Genomic DNA, 22,167 nt, shown 5'->3' with positions numbered 1-22,167 from the left:
AGAGCTTTAATCCTCTTCACTTATTCTAATGAAGAAGAATATTGGCTGGAAAACCTGGCATTAATAAGTGTCTAAAAGCACAGTGGCCTCTGTGACTGGCAGGAAATGGCAGGTGAGCCCATGACAGTACAAGACTGGATTCTCAGAGTATGCTAACTTGGTGTTCTTCTGCTCTCATCCCATCCAGTAGGTAGCGAAGTAGCTCCTGGCTGTCTTGTTGCTGGTACCCTTTAAAACGTGCTGCTCTGAAGAAAAAAAAAAAAAAAGATGAAAGGAAAGAAGTGATGAATTGACTACTTAAAGCTTTAGAGTTACATCTGAGTAACAGTGTCACAGTTTTCTCAAAATTTGTGTCTATTGTAAGAACATGCTAGGCAGCTTTAATTATCACAGGAAGCATGTGATAATTTAAATCAGAATGAAATATGTTTATTCATTTGGCTCTAATGCTATCAGTCTAAAACTTTTTTTCTCAGCATCTTACTGATGCACGCAAAGCACAATCAAGTGGATACTCACTTTTTACAGACCTGAGAAAATAGTTCTTTAGGCGTCACAATTTGCTTTTTGTTCTCTTGCATCTCATTAAGAAACTGGCTCATAGCTACAGTAAGAGGACCTGGAGGCTCAAGGTTTACTTCTAAAGGCTCCTGCAAATAGGAATAAAAATTATTTCAATCAAATGTTAATCATTTACTTAACCAAAATGTAATAAGCCAATGATACTGATGGAACTGCCCAATATAAACATATGAAGTGTATATCAAGAGATACAGAAACTTGCCGTTTCTCTGAGCTAAGCACGGTGGCACAGGCCTTTAAGGCCAGCACTCTGGGAGGCAGAGGCAGTTTGTAGGCCAGTTTGGTCTACAAAGTGAGTACAGGAAAGCAAAGGCTACACAGAGAAACCCTCTCTCTCTCTCTCTCTCTCTCTCTCTCTCTCTCTCTCTCTCTCTCTCTCAAAAAAAGAATCAGTTCTCCTGGAAGTCAGTTTAATCCTAGCACTTGGGAGGCAGGGGTAGGTGGATCTCTGTGAATTCAAGGCCAGACTGGTCTACAAAGCAAGTCCTAGACAACCAGGATTACAGAGAAAGACCCTGTCTCAAAAACAAAAAACAAACAAAATCAGCTTTGGGCCAGCAAAAAAGCTCAGTGGTTAAAGTACTTGCTGTGCATAACTGAAACCTGAGTTCCCCAAAACTGTGGAAAGGTGGAAGGTAAGAACCCACTCAGTAAAGTAGTCCTCTGACCTCCAGCTACATACCATGGCACACACACAAACATGGTACACACACCTCACACATACAATTTTAATAATAAAATTCTAAAAGAAAATTAATCTCTATTTTAGTTTTAAATGGATAGAAACTCATTACCTAAGAATTGAGAAAGCTAAGGCAAAATTCTAACAACAATGGATAAGGTAATTTATTTGGCTACATAATACTTAAGTCAAATTGAAAGATGTTAAAAACAACAGCACAGGGACTGGAGAGATGGTTCAGTGGTTAAGAGCACTGGCTGCTCTTCCAGAGGACCCAGAGTTCAATTCCCAGCAACCACATGGTGGCCCACAACTGTCTATAATAGGATTTGTACCCTTTTCTGACATGCATTTGTACATGTAGACAGAGCATTCATACACATAAAATACATACATATATAAACAAATAAATAAAAAATAACAGTGCAGGCTGGGGGCTTCACAATTAACAACATTCCTAACAGGGAGGTAGAACACACACATACCAAACAAAACAAACAAACAAATAAAAAACCCATGGCATACTCATAGTAAACGGTTCTTATAACAGCTATTTGTCCTAAGTTGTTTCTTTTTTTAGTTTTTTAGACAGGGTTTCTCCGTGTAGCTCTGGCTATTCTGGCTTTGGAGACCAGGCTAGCCTCGAACTCAGAGATCTGCCTGACTCTGCGTCCCAAGCAGTGGGACTAAAGGTGTGCGCCACCACTGCTCAGCTCCTAAGTTGTTTCTAAACTGTTTAACTTTGACTGAAATAAAACCAAACAAAAAGGCAGAGATGTTTCAATTCCTCAGAACAAACTGGAATATGTACATTTACAAAGTCAAGTTTTATTTATTTATACACATTTATTTTGTGGAAATAAGTAAGTACACATGCAAGCGTGGAAGTCAGGAAAAAAATATTAGGGAGTCATTTCTCACCTTCTACCATGGCAGTCCAAAGGACTGAACTCAGATCAGCAGGCTTAGCAGCAAGTGACTTTAACCACGGAGATATCTTTCTGGGTCAATTATTTTAAAAATCTGGCTTAGCATGGTTAGATACACCTCCAATCCAAGAACTTAGAAAGCCAAAACAGAAGGCCTGCCAAGATCTGAGGTCAGACTGGGATACATAGGAACTGTCAGGCCATCCTGGGATATACAGAAGAACCTATCTTAAAATGACTAAAGAGACAGGTATAGTGGCACACGCCTTTAATCCCAGCACCTAGGAGGCAGAGCAGGTAGATCTCTAAATTCAAGGTCAGCTTGATCTACATAGCAAATTCTAGGACAGCTACAGAGCAAGACCCTGTCTCAAAATTAAAAATAAAAATAAGTAAAGTTAAATTGCATCAAATACATACTGTTAGTGCCAGATCAGGTGGTTCTATTTTAACAATTGTTCCGGACATTTTTACTTCTTTTAGTAGTTCTCTAAGTACTGGTGTTTGTGACAAATTCTGTAATGCAGGATAGAAACAAAATCAATAATCAAGCCACTCAAGCATTTATGTGTTTATTCTACCAAAACAGAAAACTACAACCAACACTGCAGTCTTCATTACATCTCTACCAACAAGAGAAAATACTACAGAATGCTCTTCTCTGAATTCTCCACAGCTCATGAAGCAGGTTTGAGCGCACACATCACTTCAGAGGGGCATTCTCCTGCTATGATTGGGGTGGAAATACCTGTTCCTACATCCCAACAGTAACTCACACCACGACTTACTACCACTACATCTTTCTTTCTGTACCAGGCTGTCCTGTGTCCCCTGATGCCTCATGAGAGCAGGGGCTATGACTGCTTGAAACTCCATTGCTAACAGTGCTGGCCAGTGCTTTACTGCAATAGGCACTTGTTACACTGAATGCACAGGAGGATACAACTATCTCTACCTTCAGAGTTTGAGGGCATAAGATAATTTTGTCACCTGCATAACTGCATTGAAGAAGCAAGTATTTCCCAAATTACTGAGTCCTTTCACGATTATCTGGGAAGCAGAGTCCATGGGAATATTTTCTTTAGCCATGTTTTCTGATTTCTCTCTCTCTTGTTCATTTTTACTCTCTTTCTCCAATTTTTTATTTTCAAGTTCAATGTGTCCATTATCTTTCTCTGCTATAAAAAGAAGAAAAAGAAGATTTGGGAAAGTATAGAATATGCCTATGTTAAATGTAAAGTGACATTTAGAACACTTAAATAGAATTTTTAAACTAGTGTTGACCACTGGCATGGATTTGACTGATACTTACAAGTAGTGGTAAGCTCACAAAAGAAGCAACAGACATTCAGAACTGGTGATATAATCAAGTTTGACAAGTGTAAAAGTAGCATATGTTTTGGTTATGAAGTCTTCTCTTTATTACATAAATATCTCTATATATGAAAATATCTTACCATGCACAGTTAGAACACAGAGCAATGTAAGCATAATATGTTCAAATTAATTCTAACCAAAATCCAATTTTGACATAAATAAACAACTGGGGCTTGAAAAAGACATTTGTCAACACAAGTTACTAAATAACAAGTTTAAAGCAAACACTGTACACCATGCCAATTCACTCAGGAAGAACCTAAGCGCCTGACCATTAGAAAATGTCACAAATAGCCAAACACAGTGGTTCATGGCTGTAACCCAAGCACTCAATGAGGCAGAGGCAGGCAGATCCCTATGAGTTTGAGGCCAGCCTGGACTACAGAGTGATTTTCAGGACAGCCAAGGCTACATTGAGAAACAAACAAAAAAAGAAAGTCACAAATGCTGGGTGGTGGTAGCAGCATAGGTAAAGCACTCAGGATGCAGAGACAGGTTGATTTCTGTGAGTGCGAGGCTGGTCTGCCTAGGGTTTGATTCCTAGCATCTCATAAGAGTGGTACTGTATGTCTGTAATACCAGCACGTGAGAGGTGGAGACAGGAGGATCAAAACCTCATGTCATCCTTGAATACATGTAAGATCAGTAGAGCTACAGAAGACCCTACCTCTAGCCTGCCACAGTGGCACATACCTTTAATCCCAGCATTTGGAAGATAGAGGTAGGCAGATCTATGTGAATTCTAGGCTAGCCAGGGCTATAGAAGTCCAGAATCTCCAAAAAACAAAACACAACCTTTGTCTAAAAACTCATGTGTATGTATTCATTTTATTTAACAGATAGACTGAAAGTTTTCCATTACAAATATACCACACTAAATATAGTATAGTTAAATCTACAGGCATTTCTGGAAACCTGTTACACACACCACCCAAGAAATCAGATAAGCAACCTCCATTCTCCTTCCTGTCCTCTAATCCAATGCCCTAGTCTCATCCCCAGCTTTGTAGCAGACCATGTGCTGTGGCCTCTCCTTCTTCTATGCACCCACTCTCAAGGGTCTACACAGACCTTCATAACACACCCAGCTTTCCTCCCTCCTATGGACTCTCTTAGCACGACCCCTCCCAGCCCATCCAATATCTAGAAACACTTTCTACTTGGGATCCAAAGTGACCACACCTGACAGGTCTCAGAAGCACTCCCTATGAGGCAATCCAAAGCCACCACAATTTTGAGATTCCAGAGCACAGGGCTTGCATGGGTCTGTACCAGATGGAGTCCCAGTTCTCAGAGTGGAAGAAGACACATGACCTGATCTCATCCCTAACCCAGAAGCTATCTCCAATTGAACTCAATGGCATTTTTGGAGGTTCTCTGTGTTCTAATGCTTTATAGCAACCCTGCCCCCAACAAGGCCTTTGAGTATCTATTATGATTTCTAGTTTTGTGTTTCTGTGAGATTTCTGTGTATGCAGACATGTGTGTTTCTACATCTATATTATGTGGTTCTCGTGCTTGTCCTTTGGCTATTTTTATAATTGTTCTGTCTTATTCCAGTTTGTTTTTGCTTTTTTAGGTCAAATCAGTAAGCTTAGAGAGGAGTTTGAGCCAAAATAGCTGAGTTGAACCAGCCAGCCAGAACTGACAAGAACATACAAGGGTGAGTTTACCAGTGCCGTGGAACACACCGTTAATCCTAGGAAGGCAGAGGCTAGCAGATCTCTGTGAGTTCGAGGCCAGCCTAATCTACAAAGGGTGTAGAGGACAGCCAGGGCTATTATGCAGAAAAACTATCTCTAAAAACCAAAAACTAAAAAAAGAAAGAAAGGAACGAACAAACAAACGAAAGGGGGAACAGAGGAAGGAAGGAAGGGAGAGAGTGAGAGAATAAGAGAGAGAGAGAGCTTATTCAGCAGTAAGTCTCAGAGGCTGGAAACATTCTAGGCTTAGATTGTATGGAGACTAGATGCTTCCAGGACTAGGTTGAGGTTAGCAGACAGAGGCAAAAAACATTGGAGCTGACAACTGAATCAGGTCAATAAAAGTTACATTTACAAAACCTTCAATAAAAGAAAAATAGAAAAAGAAAGTCCTTATGATTCCATCACACACACTTACTCCTCTCCCTCTCTCTCACAGTCTCTCTGTCTGTCTTTCTGCCCCTCTCTCTCTCTCTCTCACACACACACACACACACACAGTCTATAGTAAGTTCTGGGCCAGAGCTATGAGAGGAGTGCCTACTTCTTTTGACCTTCAATGACCTTAGTCCAGGCCCTTTATCACACATGACTAAATCATTTCTCACACCCTATTTAATTGTATTTAATTGTAACACCAAAAATAGCTTCTCGGTTTAAAATGAGTCATGGCTTACCTGCTATGTGCAATACTAGAGTAACAAATTAACTGGGTGTGGGGTCATGCACCTGTAATCCAGTGAACAAAAGGCTGAGTCAGGTGACTCAAACACCCGGCAAGCCTCATCTACAGAAAAACATGGTCACAAAAAATAAATGAATGTCTGGACATGGTGCATTTTGAGAGACAGAGACAGAAGGATTAATGTGAGCTCAAGGCCAGCCTGGTCTACATAGCAAGTTCCAGGATAGCCAGGACTACACAGGGAGACCCTGTCTCAAAAAAAAAAAAAAAAAAAAAGAGTGAGTAAGTAAATAAAAGCAGCTACACAAATCCAACATTGCCATAGATGGCTATTAAGAAATAAATTGTTTTACCTGGTTTTGGAGTTGTAATTCCAGCTTGTTTTCTAACATAATCAACCACTTGGCCCAATCGGTTTGAACTACAGTATTTGACCTCCTCGTCACACTTGTAACACCTATAACAGAGAAAAAAATTGACAAACTGAAAACTACAAGACAGACAGACAAATCATTTAACTGTCAAGTTACTCTACTAAAAATAACAGAAGCAGGGATGGCAATGGCTCACTGGATAAAAGTACTTGTGTCAAAATCCCGACAACCTGAGCTCAATCCCCAGAACCCAATGGAGAGAACTGATTCGTGAAAGCTGTCCTCTGTCCTCATACATGCAAACACAGGGTACATCATTAAAATCAAAAAGTGGTTTTTGTCATTTCTCCCCCATATGATGTTCTAGGAACGGAACACAGGTCTCATGCATGCTAGCCATGTGCTCCACAGCTGAGTGACACTCTTCATCCATTAAGTCTGTTCTGGCCTGGGATATGGCTCAGTGCATAAGAGCACTTGCTGCACAACATGATGATCTGGGTTTGACTCCCCATATGTCTACACTCGCCTGTAATTTTAATATTGTACAGTGGAGTCCCCTGGCTAGCTAAACCAACCAACAAAACAAACAAACAAACAAACAAACAAACACTCAACAACCTTCCCCTTCAGTGAGAGACTGTCTCAACAGAGATCGTCTCGACGCCGTAAGGTGGTGAGCAACAGAGGAAGATACCATTTGGCCTCTGCATGTACAACATGCACACTCATATGCATGCACTACAGAGTCTTTTGTATACGTCATTTAAACTACAGACCTATGCCAACAAAATTAACAAATGTTACAGGTGACAGATGATATTCAACAAATGCTACTGTAAAAGCAGTCTTTAATGAAACAAAGAACAGTTAATGTTATAATTTAGGAGACAACATAATGACGTAACAATAATTTTGTAGAAATTTTACTATATCCTTTTACTATATTCTCACTTATTTGAAATTTCTACTTGGTGTCCCTATCTTTACACTAAAAACACCACCACAAGAAAAAGAAACAAAGAGGTGATGATCCCTGTCTTCAAGGAACTTGTTTTTCTGCTATGCAGTGCTAAGTGACAAGCCAGTACAAGTTTACTTTTTAATAGTTTATTTCTCTAGTACTTCAGATAATCCCTAGTCAATAGGTACAGGAGTTGAAACTCACCAGACACTCCAGTTGTCCAAACTAAGCACCAGATAGTGAGGCTCAGATCTTGGTGTAATGTAGTGCTTCAAGGCATGCTGCTCCTGAGAATCTCTGCCACAGCCCTAGGGAGTCATAATCATAAGCCTCAAAGCCAAAAACTCACCAGATTAGTTTATAACCCATCATGAACATACATGTACCTCAAGAACTTTGTCATTTTTACAATTTCAAAAATAAAGTGTTGAGGGCTAATGAGGAAGGTTCAACAGGTAAAACCTGATTTTGGTTTTCCAAGAACTTAGTGGAGAGAACATATTCCTTCCAGCTATCTTCTAACCTCTGCTAGCACACCTGGGCATGATCCATCCCTAACTCATGCACACACATATTCACACAAAATAAAGACGTTAAAAAAAAAAATGTAGCCTCTGCAATGTCTGGGTTTTCTTTTTAACTTAAATATCCATAGGCAACTGAGAATATTCAAGAAAAAAGGACATTTTGGCACTAAAATTACTCTTCCTTTTCAACTATTTATACTTTCCAGTCGCCATGAAAACACAACCACACAATGGTAGAACATTTGCCTTGTGTAACAAGATCCTGGTTCTGTCCCCACCATACACCCACACATTCCAATCAGATCCACATCAATCCACATCAGATCTCCTTCAGACTCTATAACAACCCCTGAAAAGGTTCTCTTAAGCTTCTTCCATCATATACATATTTTCAGCTTAATATTCCTAAAAATGATGGTCTTTTTATGCACTGTTCAACTAAAAACAGTATGAGTTGTTCTCTTAAAGTGCTAAACAAGCCCTACCCACAACTCTCCTTATCAGTTAATGCTCATGCTTTTCTCTTTGACTAAAATGTACTCAGTACTTTCACAGTTATAGAAGTCAGTTAATGTTATTTCGTTAATCTTGGAAACCTTTACCATCACTGCCACCAGAACAAACTCATCCATAGACTTTGCTTTAAAAGCCACCATGCCTAGCAGCATAAGCTTATCCCCTTATGAGGAAAAACCACATCATCCCCATACAAAATTTCTAGAACTTTGGTATGCAGAGAAGGGTGCCAGTGGGACTAGAAAGGGCAATACAACACCTCTACATGATACTAAAACTATTTGTATTTTAACTGTGGATACATAAATCTACACAAGTAAAAGAATGGTATACCACACAGAAACTGCCCCCATACAGACACCTAGGACTAAGACTGAAAATCTAAGTTGATGAATTATATCAATGTCAAAATTTTAGCTATGATATTGTATCAATTTGGGAGAAACTAAGCAAAATGTCTAAGAGTATGTGTGTCAATTTTTAGGACTATAATTACCTTTAAATCTGTAATTATTTCTATACAATTTCAACTTTTAAACAATAATGGGATGAGCTTAAGAGATGGTTCAGGCTCCACAAGGAGAGCAACAGAACCAAAGAATCTGGGCACAAGGGTCTTTTGTGAGACTGATACTCCAACCAAGGACCATGCATGGAGATAACCTAGAACCCCTGCACAGATGTAGCCCATGGCAGCTCAGTGTCCAAGTAATAGGAACAGGGACTGTCTCTGACATGACCTCATGTGCTGGCTCTTTGATTACCTCTATGTGATGGGGGAGCAGCCTTACCAGGCCACAGAAGGCAAAGAAGCCAGTTCTGATGAGACCTGATAGACTAGGGTCAGATGGAAGGGGAGAAGGCCCTCCCCTACCAGTGGACTGGGGGAGGGGCACAGGAAAAGAAAAGGGAGGGAGGGTGGGATTGGAAGGGGGTGGAGGAGGAGGCTACAGCTGAGATACAAAGTGAATAAACTGTGATTAATAAAAATAAAATAAAATTTTAAAAACAAAACAAAAAGAGAGAGAGAGATGGTTCAGCCTCAAAGACTGCATACCACTCATCCAGTTCAGTCCCAGAACACACACACACCAGGTGGCTCACAACCACCTGTAACCCCAGTTCCAAGGAATGTGCCAGCCTCTTCTGGCTTCCATGAACACCTGCACTGAGATGCACATATCCACCACGGACATTCACAATACACATAATTAAAAATAAAGCTTAAAATATTTATTTTTAAAAAATGGAGCAAGGGCTGGAGAGATGTCTCAGAGGTTAAGAGTACTGGCTGCTCTTCCAGAGGTCCTGAGTTCAATTCCCAGCAACCACATGGTGGCTCACCACCATCTATAATGAGATCTGGTGCCCTCTTCTGGCCTGATGGCTCACATGCAGGTAAAATACTGTATAAATAAAAAACAACAAATAAATAAATCTTTTTTTTTAAATGGAGCAAAAATTGGCTGTCTGTCTTATCTTGTAGTTTCATGGTAAGACTGACTAGGAGTCTAGTTTCCTAACATAGACTTGCCCTCCAGTTGGGCAAGGTAACATTAATCCCAGCACTGAAGAGGCTGAGGCTGGCAGATCTCTGTGCGTTCAAGGCCAAGTCTGATCTGTATAGTGAGCAAGAGCTATATATTGAGTCCCTGTCTCAAAATAGAAAGAAGACAGACAGACAGACAGATAAAATAAACATGCCACCAACTAATGGTGACCAAGGGCCTGAGCTTTATTTAGTACTTTGACCATATCAGGGGGCTGATGATATATAGTAGACAATGAGATGCTCCAGTCAGATTCCAAGACCAAGGTACTCATTCCTCCAGCTGACTGAAATACAACTTGATAAAGACAGGAACCCAATCCAACCATCCCCAGAATTATCCTCAGTGAAAGGGAGCTAGCTGCCTTGCTAAAGGTTACAACTTCTCTCCAGGAGCAAGGCCTGTTCTGCACAGGCACAAAGGTCTAGCTTTCCTCTATTCAGGACACATCCCAAGCACCAGAGTCAGTCTGCGATTCACTAGCGCTCTGTTGCAACTGTTTCTTCATCCTCCTCTGCCCTCTGCCTATTACTACTCCCTCACTGTTACAACCATGGTACCTTAGGGAACCCTCCCAAAACACCAACAAACAAAAAGGTTTTAGTCTCAGAATCAGATAGACAGAGCGCTGACATTAGCCAGCCAAACTGTTTTTACACAAGACCTACCAAAGCAAACTCAGAGCTTCCTAAAGTCTCATACTTATTAAAGTCTAAGCATACCTGGTGGCCACATTTAAGACACAGCCAAACTGAAGGGTCTTCTGCCTCTCCCTCAGGTTTATCTTTTGCTTTACTGTCAGTCTTACAGTCTTGGCAGATATTCCATTCCACATTCACTAAAGCTTTCTTCAAATTGCCTTGTTCCAGCCCTTTTCTAAGGTGTCTGCACATTGGTTCTATTGACAAAAGAAAAAGAAAAGCAACATAAGATTAAATTTCGATTTTTACTGCAAATATTGAAATGTATCCAAATTTCAACATTAAATTTACTAATGAGCTTTCAGACTATCAGAACACTCATCATTCTGTCTAACATTTGAAATTACAAGACTGTTTAAGAAGGATGCCTGTGTGTGGTTGTGGCAGGGTAGGGCTCTGTCAACTGATCTCTATGCCCTCAAAAACATCCCTCTCTGCCCTCAGAAATACTGGTCCAAGTGCACAACCACAGTCAGTAGGATGAGCATCACTTTCTGATTTCCTTTTTCTCTTTGTGGTACCAGGGAAAGACTGTGGCCTCACACGCTGGACTAACACTACCACTAAGCTATACCCAAACTCTTCTGAGAAAGAGTTTTCACAAATATGAAATTCATTTTTTTTAAGATTTATTTTTATTTCTGTGTAAGTGTGTGAATGCATACGGGGGTGTGTGCATGCAGAGCAAGCCCAGAGACCAGGAGAGTGCTGATCCCTTAGAGCATTTGTGGAAAACCTGGGCTATGTGGGTACTGCAAACCAAACTCCAGGACTTATGACTGCACAGCAAACACTCTTAACTTTGTGAGCCATCTTTCAAGGACAGAAATTTTATTTTTATATTTTAAATATAATCATATCTACAAACTCATTTATTTTTACCTGGGTATTTTCATTAAAGTAAAGACTTTAGTAGTATGTCTTTTTTTGATCTCTGAAGGACAGGAAAGAGGTTCTTCACTCATTCAGTAACACACCTACTACAGGCCTGACATGATGCTGGCCCAGAAAACCTAAAAGTGACCAAGTCACTCCTCTTCTTTCTTAAGCAGTTCACATGCCACCAGGAACAGAAACTAAGACGATGAATAAGAATTTCTCAAATTGACTATCCCTTAGAAAAAAATCTAATGACACAAAAAGTTCAAGAGATAAAGTGAAGTACTGAAAGATATTTGCAGTAATCAAGTCTTCGCTATTGATTAAATACATCCTATAACTTGTTGTATATGCATTCATCTCATTTAATCCTTATAATTACCTAGAAGGAAGATACTATTATTTCTAATGACAAATGAGAAAACAAAAATTAGTATATAAAAGCAAGTAACTACTGAATGACTATGCCAGAATTTGGAGTCAAGTCTTATTTTACTTCAAAACTCATACTGAAAACCATGTCCTCAAATAGTGAAAGGCACCCAGGTTGGTGGTACACACCTTTTCATCCCAGCATTTAGGAGGCATAGGCAAGTAAGATTTCTGGTAGGTTCAGGCCACCCTAGTCTACACATGGGATTCCAAGCCAGAAAAAAAAATAAATTAAAAATATATATATATAGAGAGAGAGAGAGGCCCTGTCTCAAATAAATAAATAGATATATGATAGATAGAGCAAATCCAAAAGACCAATTACCATATAAAAGTGTGTAAAAATGTATGCTATCTCCTTAAATGATGAAGTCATATAATGTACAAAAAATGACAGCCAGAATTGCAACTGGAAATCAGACTGGGGAAAAGTAATTAAAGGGTATTGGAGACATTCTGATGAATTTGAGTTGTTTGATGGAAACTAGTCTTAGAAACTAATCAAATCGCACAACTGGCTTCTTGTCCAATGAACAGGAATTAAGAAGTTAACATAAATAAGGTCATGCAGAAAAACCACTACATCCCAGTAAAGAATCAGATTACAAGGGAGGGGGAAAGAACTATCCTTTAAAACATCAAATGAGCAAAGAGTTTTACAATTGCTACTGTCCAGTAAAGGTTCAGGAAAACAAGCATTTTGTTGTGCTATCAGGACCATTATTGTTCCACTGACCACACTAAAAGGTAAAAAGATTTCTACATTTATAACAGTAGAGCAAATGTTTCAATGCCTAACACTAACAGGTATTCAACTCCTCACTACATAAATTAAACATCATTCTGAAAACATGATATTTAGCATATGCAGTCATGATCCTTTATATCAATAAGGTATCAATGTGAATGTAAGGCTGGAGAGATGGCTCAGCAACAGTGAAGTAACTTGCAGAGAACCCAGCACCCACAGAACATCTCACAACTGTGTGTAAATCCAATTCCAGGAAATCCAAAGCTCTCTTCTAGCCTCCCAATAAACCAAGCAGACATGTGGTTTAAAAAAAAAAAAAAACAAAAAAAAACACATGTTGGCAAAATGCCCATTACACATAAAACAATTTAAAAAGATGAATGTAGAAGACAAATGACACATAGACAAATATTACAATAGGGCCAGACTGATGACCTAAGGTTGATCCCAAAAATCCACACTGGCTGGAGAGAAATTACTCCTGAAAGTTGTCCTCTGACCTCCACATTCACACTATTGCATCAGGCACTACTTCCCCTCAACACACATATACTTCACACACATACAATAATAAAATCTAGGCTGCGTGTGGTTGTGCATGCCTTAATCTTAGCACTTAGGAGGCAAATGCAGGCTGACTTCTGTAAATTCAAGGCCAGCCAGAGATAGAGAAACCCTGTCTTAAAAGCACTGGAGATAAGGTTCAGCCACAACCATGTTCACTAATTCCAGTTTCAGTGGCTCCAATTTTCTCTTTTAGCCTCCACAGGCTCTGCCCAGACATGCTACATACTGCATACTTACAGTCAGAAGACTTATACACATAAAACTAAAACTTATAAAAAATAAAATAAATATATAGGGGTACTCGCTATACTTCAAAAGGAGCTTGATTCAATTTCCAGCACGGACAAAGCAGTTCATAATTGTCTGTGACTCCAGTTCCGGGGAATCTGACACCCTCATATAGACACATGCATGTAAAATACCAATACACATAAAATAAAAACAAATTATTAGAAAAAATAAATAAATAAATAGGTTTGGAAAAACAGCTCAGTGTTTCAGAGCACCTGTTGCTCTTCCAAAGGACCTGTGGTTCCAACCCCAACACCCACATGGCAGCCAACAAGCACCACTATCTACAATTCCAGAGGCTGGGATGCCCTCTTCCGGCCTCCACAAGCATTGCACACACATGGTGCACAGACACACATGCAGGCAAAACAACCGTACAGATAATAAAAATAAATAGTAAACCCCTGATTACACATACACTGCTTGCATATCATTTAGGGGACTGGAGAGATGGTTCAGCAGTTAAGAGCACTGACTGCTCTTCCAGATAGGTTCAAGTCCCAGTGCCTAGGTGGTGGCTCATAACCATCTGTAACTCCAAATAGAGGGGATATAATGCCCTCTTCTGGCCCCTGAGAGGCACTGCATGCACATAGTGCAGGAATACATACAAGAAAAAGCACTGGTACGCATAGAAATAAATTTACCAGGAATTATTCATTTAGTATAGTAACAGGATTTAATAACAATTGGTAAAATATACCTGTAGATTCAGAGGAAGCCTTAACTGGAACACTTTTCCCTTTTGTTCGTTTCTTTCCCATGTTGGCACTTTATGGATTTCTCACTGACACAAAATTACCATCTAGAAAACAAGATAAACTTGGCTTGACCAAAAACAAACAAACAAACAAAAAAACAAAATATGAAAGAAATAAATGATTTATATAATTTAGAAAATAAAAATTCAACAAAGCCACATTCAAAGCTTTGCATGTCCATTGCACTTTACAACTCAAAACACCACTGGCCTTGAACTATCCTCCTACACAAAGCGACTGAATTATTGGGTGTATCTTGCTCGAGGTCACCACTCCATTAATTCTACTTAATATACTTGAACACAGGATTTAGCTCCATTCTACTTCCTCATGCCCCTTTAATCCTTGAACCCTGTATTTTGTATTTTTCCTTTTTTCCTTCTCTCTCTCTCTTTCTTACAGGGTTTCTCTGTGTAGCTTTGGCAGTCTTGGGCTTGCTCTGTAGACCAGGCTGGCCTTGGACTCAGAGATCCACCTGGATGCTGGGATCACAAGCATATGCCACCATGCTCGGTTTGTATTTTTCCTTTCTAAGATTGCTATACTTAAAGTTCTTCATAAGAGTGAACCACAGGACAGAGTCTAGGCTTTTTTGAGATTTCCTTTGTCAATGCAATTAATCAAAACCCACCCCAGGCAGACTACTGGGATTCAGACCAGGGATAGGGAGCTGAGGTGCCTATTTAACATACCAAAGCCTCTAGGTTCTCCCAGCATCCTTCAGTCCTTACCTGTTACAGGGCATGGCTGGCATACCCAGCCCTCTACCCTGAACCTTCTAGCCCAGGGGCTGAGGTTCCTTCTCTCCAGGGCTTCACTATATAATCCAGCCTCAGTCAGCTTTCTCAATCTCTCTCTCTGCCTGTCCATACTTTTTCTTCCTCCTCACCTTTTCTGTCTCCCTATCTGCCTGGCTACTTCCCTGGATTCATTCCCAGGACCAGTGGACCTGCCAAAAGCTGACCCCAATAAACCTGCCTTTATACTTTAATTTGAATTGGCTCATTTCATCACAGAAAAATACCTATAGTCTGGCGCCAAGACTGAGAGGCGTTGAGTCCCCAGTTGACCTGGGTGCTTGCATATCATTTAAGGGACTAGAGAGATGGAGGATTGGGGAGAAGGGAGGACAGGACAGCACTCCTTTCCCCTATGTTTCTCTCCACCTGACATGACCGACTTTTGACTTTAGACTAGGTGAGCAATCTGTTCCCAGCCACTGCCTATGAGAGTACCTGGTATATATTCTGGGTCCCTGGCTGCACCACGGCTAGAATGTCCGTTCTGGAACAAAGACAGTCTTTGTTCCATGGGGAGTTTTCAGATTCAAAGATAAACATTGACTTGAAGCCACCCCACCCCTGAGTGGGACCCTCAGAGAGGGATGCTGCCCTGAGTCTTTGGGTTTTCAGCAAAGGCTGAGAAAATGGACTCCTCCTCCGGGGTTAAGCCTCGATTTTCAGACACCGTAGGGTGTTTGCAGCAAATTTATCCAAACCGGGTTTGTCTAAGACCTTGCACAGACAACTTCAGTCTAAACTCTCTACATCCAGTTTTTTTGGGGGGAGGGGGACTGAGCTCTCATCCCACACCCTCCTTCACTACAACATATCTTTTCCTGCCAAACTGCTGATCTGACCCTCCTAAGGTATACAGATTATCTGTCTGTGTGAATTCAATTACAAATTCTAGAGTTCTATTCTTTAGCCAGTTCTGTCCTCCACATAGCTCTGGCTCTCAGCTCACCCACGTGGGCCATATGCTCTTTCTACCTCCTGGTTACCCGCAGCTGGCCTGTACTAAGCTAAACACCCTCTGTTCCTTCATGGACTCATTTTATTATAAATTGACACCCCTAATTTCCAAATTTACTTGGACAAATGATTCCCAAATATATCTATACTTGCTGTGCTCTACACTTAAAGTTCTACTTCTCCACTCTTTTATCACTGATTTCTTTGTACTCTGCTCTCTCACACACACAAAGATTATGCTCTTAACACTTATATAAGGATTTATAGTATGCTCTTTAAAAACCATGTAATCTGCAACATTTGGTTTTAAACTTATAACAAAAGATTAATTTAAAATTCACAACTCAGGGTTAGTAACTGAAATTCTGTGCTTAGATCATGTTAAACCATGTGGTATGATTCCATTCTGGGATATAAACATGTATCTGGTCACCATCCTAACCATAGGATAAAGAAGGTGAAGTCATGTTTAACAGCCATACTGATTATGGGCAGGCATATGGCTGGCAGCCATTTCTGTTATAGGAAAGAAATATGGCTTCACTGCCATGTTAACTAAGGGGCTGCCAGCACCATAATCTATATTAAGCTACAGTTTTTTTTTTATAATAGTTAATTAACTTCTCTGTCTAGGTAGTGGACTATGGACTAGTCTCTGCCATTTTAATTGAGACATAGGCTATTTACATTACAATTTATTTTCCTCAGGTCTCTAATGGGTTTGAAGATTAGACTAATGAAAGTAACTTTTTACTATTTCCTTTATCTAAAGATACTCACTTTACAGTGACTGCTCCCAGTAATCAACCACCTGTGTCTCATCAATAATTGTATACAAAAAAGTGTAAAAGTTTATGTAAGGCCTGAGGATGTGAAAGCTTAAGTTATAAGGATCTAAAAAAGTGTTTGAGGGTCTAACTTTACTTTCTGCCTGTAACACTTATATCTGTTCCAGTATTCTGCCAAGGCCAGGTGTTTCCTCTAAACCTGTATCCAGGACAGCTCCAAAGTGGCTACCCACAGGTGCTCTGGTCCAGCCTCACAAACTGCTTCAATTGGGCCTTCACACCCATCTCCCCAGATGGACCTGTAGACCTTGAACAGCAACATGCTCTTCCTGAACCTAGCCACATTCCAGCTTTTGGATCTCCAATAATGAATCCCCAATGTCAGCAGGAAGTAGTCATGACTATCACCAAAAGGCTGGGATGTTGGGATTCAGACCTGGGACAAGCCTTTGAGGTGCCTATTTAACATACCAAAGTGGACTTTGCCTTTAAGTTCTCCCAGCATCCCTCAGTCCCTACCTGTTACAGGGCATGGCTGGCATTCCCCATCCTCTACCCTGAAATTTCTAGCCCAGGAGCTGAGCTTCCTTTCCCCCAGAGGCTCTTCACTATATAATCCCGACATTTTGGTGTTCTCTCTCTCTCTCCCTCTTCCCTATTACCCACTCTCTCTCTCTGTGAGCACATTCTTTCTTCTTGCCCCTCTTCTCTCTCCCTGTCTGCAAGGGTGACTTCCCTGGCCCTGTTCCTTGGGACTGGTAAACCTACCTGAGGGATGCCCCCAATAAGCTTGCTTTTATACTTTAATTTGGCTTGAACTGGCTCATTTCATCATTGGAGACCTATCACAGAGTCTTCGAACAAGGGCAAAAAGCAGCCACATTCTTCACCAAAACATTTTCTCCAAGAACGAACTCTAGGCAATTACTAAAATTCTGAAATTTCTTGAGCTAGGTCCCCAAAGTTCAAATCATGCCAGTACCACGTTTCTACTAGTATGGCCCATGAAGGCCCACACAAAGCATACCGCTGCTTTTCTGATCCAAACACCTCAAATCCACATTCCTAAAAAACAAAACAAAACAGAAAAACAACAGCAACCACCACCAACCCAAACCCAAAACCCACGTCTATCACAGCAATACCCCAGTCCTTGGTACCAACTTCTGTCTTAGTCAGGGTTTCATTGTTGTGAAGAGACCCCAAAACCAAGGCAACTCTATAAAGGAAAATATTTACTAGGGGCAGGCTGATTCAGAGGTTTAGTCAATCCATTATCATCATGGCAAGAAACATGGGGAAATGCAGGCAGATATGGTGGTGGAGCAGGAGCTGATAATTCTACATCTTGATCTGAAGGCACCCTAGAAGAGGCTCTCATTCCACACTGGGTGGAGCATGAACATAGGAAACCTCAAAACACACCCCCATAGTGACACAGTTCCTCCAAGAAGGCCACACCTAATCCTGGCACTCCCTGTGGGCCAAGTATTCAAACACAGTCTATAGAGGCCAAATCTATTTAAACTACCATACTTTTTAATTTAATTGTTTGTTTGTTTTTGTTTTTCAAGGTTTTCTGTGTAGTCCAGGCTGCCCTCCAACTCACTGGGCTTCAATGAAGCTTTAAGAAAACATGCCATAGCAGAGCGGTGGTAGAGCACCGCTTTATTCCCAGCCTTTCCCAGCAACCAGAAGGCAGAGGCAAGCAGATCTCTGAGTTCATGGCCAGCCTGGTCTACAGAGGGAGTTCCAGGACAGCCAAGGTTACACAGAGAGACCTTGTCTTGAAAACGATAGAAGAAGAAAGAATGATGCACTCTCCTTTACCTGTCTCTCTACTGCAGCAAATTGCCTTTCAAATCCATAATCTGAACATGCTATTTTTGCTCTATGTAATCTGAAATTTTAGAAGAACTGGTTCTGGGCAGACCGTCTATGTTGCCTACTGTAAGTACACAGTAGGTCCTCAAGAAAAACTCTGATGGCAAATCAGTTAGAAAGTTACAGGCCAGTAAGAGTTATAGAGTGGAAACTGTCTCAAAACAGATAAGACAAGTTCCAGACATAGAGATAGATAGATAGATAGATAGATAGATCGATCGATCAGTGGAAACTGTCTCAAAACAGATAAGACAAGTTCCAGACATAGAGATAGATAGATAGATAGATAGATAGATAGATAGATAGATAGATAGACAGATAAGAATACAAAACAAATAAGAATAGTTCCAGAAGCCAGGTGTTGTGGCTTCAGGTGTGGTGGCTTCAGGTGTGCTGGCTTCAGGTGTGGTGATCCCAGTACTCAGGGAGGCAGAGGGAGGAGGATCTATGTGAGTTCGAGGCCAGCCTGGCCTACAATGCAAGTACAGGACAGCCAAGTATACACAGAGAAACCCTGTTTCGAAAAAACAAAAAAGTACCAGAATCTGGACGTAGTGGCTCACACGTTTAGTCCCAGCCCCTTGGCGAAGCAAAAGGAGGTGGATCTCTGTGCGTTAGAGGACAGCCTGGTCTACAAAGGTAGTTCAGGCCAGCCAAGACTACACAGAGAAACCCTGTCTTGAAAAACCAAGAACAGTACCAGATAGACAGACAGACAGGTGATAAATAGTACCAGACAGACAGACGAAAGGGCAAAACTTCAGGTGACAATTAAAAAGGCAGCAAATAATTTAATCAAAAGCCTGCAGCTGTGAAGACGGCACTAGAAAATCTGGTTTAAGTACTGCAGTTTCCTTTGAGACGGCAAAGGAAAACTTGAAAGACAAATTTTTAATGAGGGCAAGCAGTGGACCTGAGAAGTCAGTCTTTGCTACTGAAAGAAGCTACAATAAAATTCTGACAGCTGTGAAGACAACTGATGAGTCGTGGGAAAGGGTGCCATAAAGCATTAATACTCTGCCAGGCATTTTCAGAGTTTTTAGGTAAGAACCGGCCAACTACTGGCTCGACCAACTATTGCTCGCATATGTTGTCATCTTTTTTATTAAGCCGACTGCTTTCCTTTCCTGCCCACCCGGTCTTCCTCTGCCTAAGCGAGGAAGACCTCTTCCACCGGCGTGTGGAAAACCCGTCTGCAGGTCTAAAACCTGGCTTTCAAGTTTGGGATAGACTGTCACCCAGGGATGACTGAGCCAGCCGCGCTTACAAACCACATGGTGCCAGCGGGAGCTCCCCGGAGCTCGCACGCCAGCCACCCGGCCACCTTCCGGACGCCAGCCGGCCCCCCACCCAACAGCTCCGCGCCACGTCCCCCGGCCCGGGGCTCCCGGTTCCCGGCCGCCCCCCGGGGCTGTCAGCACTCCCAGCCGGCGAGGCCGCGGCGGCAGCGGCCAGTACTCACTCACCCGGAACGACGGAGCCCATAACTGCCTCCCGCGACGGGCCCGGAGCCGGCCGCCAGCTCCGCTTCCTCCTGGTGACGACTAGCGAGCGACGCCGCCGAACCAGTTACCCTTCCGGGACGCGGCATTGTGGGAAATGGCCCGGCCGAGGCTGGCGTCCCCGACGCCTGGGACTGCGCGTGCGCGTTCGGCCAACTTTCAAGGCTCCAGCGTCACCTGTGGAGTTATTCAAACCTCCTGGAGAGTGGTTGTCAGGCGGTGGTCTAAGCTTGAAATGTCCTGGATTTCAAGTCACCTCTCTTAACTACGTTCTTTCTGCAGTATGGCCAACTGCAGAGAGACATTTATAAATTGCTCTCATTTTTCCCTAATTCTGCCCTATCCACTTATAGAAGTGAATAATCATTCTTCCAACCTTGACGTTCACCTTGTTGACCCTGCCAAAACTGACAGGAGTTAAAGGAAAGTGTTAATGTGTAAACTCTTGAACATTTACAGTTGGTTGATGGAAAACAGTAAGTACACACTTTCTGCCAAGCTTTTTGTAACAGGAATTAAACGATCTCAATAGACACCGTAATCACAGAAAAAATTACATATGGATGTCAGTAGCAGAACAGGCAGAGGTAAGCAGCACAATAAAAGAACAGTTAATTGCGTATGTGAGGGGTCTCAGTAAAGAAACCATTGAAACTGCTGCTCCGTTGTGAATAGGGATAGAAAATATTCAAAGGCATCTGGAGAGTCCAGTGCAAGAAAGAATCCAGGATGTGAAGGGCCAGGAGGCTAGTGTGGGTGCTTTGAACAGTGTAACAGGTACTTGTGAATGGGGATTGAGGGAGCCTGGAGGCCACCATGGACTTTGATGGACAACCACAAGTGTATGTCAATGGAGAATCATATGCCCCTTCTGCCAGAGAGAGGCAAGGGACATGAGTCTTTTTGGGGAGGGAAAACTTCAAGTTCCTGAAGAATGCCGGCTTTTATTTAAGCACTAGAAATCCTTCTATAATCCATCTTAAGCTTGTTTCTGGGTACATGGACTTCCTGACAACTAACCGATTATAAATTAAATATTCAAAACAGTTGTGAAATAAGTGATCAAATTGGCCAGTGTAATGCATACTTAATTTTTTTTGGGGGGAGGGGAACCCTAACCTTTTTGTTCTTTACTGGTGATAAAATATTGTGGGTTTTCTTTTACTCACTTATTTTGAGACAAGATCTTACTGTGTAGCATGGCTGACTTGGAACTAAGTATGTAAAACAGGCTGGCTGAGAACTATCAGGGCACAGCCAGCCTTAATGCTCCTGACTACCAGGATTAAAGGCGTGCCCACCGTACCCAGGCAGGGGAAGAGAATTTAAAGCTCAGTACTTTTAAGACCCAATGACAAGTCCCTCTCTCCCCTCTTTCCCCATCATTGTATTTGCCTGCTTCCTTTGCCTTGTTCTGTCCCTTAATTTTCTGTGGTTGGTGCCTTACCATGCTCACAGATACAAGCTAAGCAGCCCAACTAACATGGTCGCTGAGGCACTCTCATCTTATTTGACATCTCTGCCACTTAACCATCATTTTGAGACATTTACTTGCATGTTTCCATGTATGAATGGAGGACATATACAGATGTATGTGTCTACATGCACACATATATGGAGGACATACATATTTGTCTATAATTCTAATATCTAGAAGTGTCTAGAGCATACTAAGTGCTTTAAGTATTGAGGAAATGTATTCATTAGAAAAAAAGTGCTGTGTAAGAAAAATCATGTAGCCATAATATTGGAAACAAAAAATAGAAAATGACTAGGGTTGTGGCTGAGTGGGAGAGCACCTGGTCAGCATGCACCAGGTCCTGGATTGGATCTACAGCACCACTTAAAAACAAAATAGGAGGAAAAGATTGTTTTATCACCAGAACACTACTAAGCAAGCCAACATTGATGCATCATTACAGTATAATGTTGGGGCCCTGAGATGGCTCAGAGGGCTGCAGAGCTTGC

General features: G+C 41.4%; 1 protein-coding gene across 2 annotated transcripts in view; it reads right to left on the bottom strand.

Moving 5' to 3' along the window:
- The window catches only part of Usp16 (ubiquitin specific peptidase 16), a 32,425-nt gene extending 12,109 nt beyond the window's left edge, over nt 1-20,316 (bottom strand). Inside the window, exons 1-9 of one of the 2 annotated variants that reach the window (XM_021648002.2) lie at nt 20,164-20,316; nt 14,214-14,315; nt 10,612-10,787; nt 7,501-7,604; nt 6,312-6,415; nt 3,184-3,371; nt 2,614-2,709; nt 520-650; nt 158-245 (exon numbers count right to left, since the gene is read on the bottom strand). In XM_021648002.2, coding sequence (XP_021503677.1) covers nt 158-245; nt 520-650; nt 2,614-2,709; nt 3,184-3,371; nt 6,312-6,415; nt 7,501-7,604; nt 10,612-10,787; nt 14,214-14,274 — 948 coding nt within the window. In that variant the 5' untranslated portion in view covers nt 14,275-14,315; nt 20,164-20,316. The remainder of the gene's footprint in view (nt 1-157; nt 246-519; nt 651-2,613; nt 2,710-3,183; nt 3,372-6,311; nt 6,416-7,500; nt 7,605-10,611; nt 10,788-14,213; nt 14,316-20,163) is intronic. The other variant, XM_021648003.2, reaches the window with a different exon arrangement.
- Nucleotides 20,317-22,167: the final 1,851 nt, after the last annotated feature.

The sequence above is a fragment of the Meriones unguiculatus genome, chromosome 17, assembly GCF_030254825.1.
Source record: "Meriones unguiculatus strain TT.TT164.6M chromosome 17, Bangor_MerUng_6.1, whole genome shotgun sequence".
Lineage (NCBI taxonomy): Eukaryota > Metazoa > Chordata > Mammalia > Rodentia > Muridae > Meriones > Meriones unguiculatus.
Note: the sequence above shows the minus strand (reverse complement) of the source record. Positions and strands in the feature narration are given on the sequence as shown.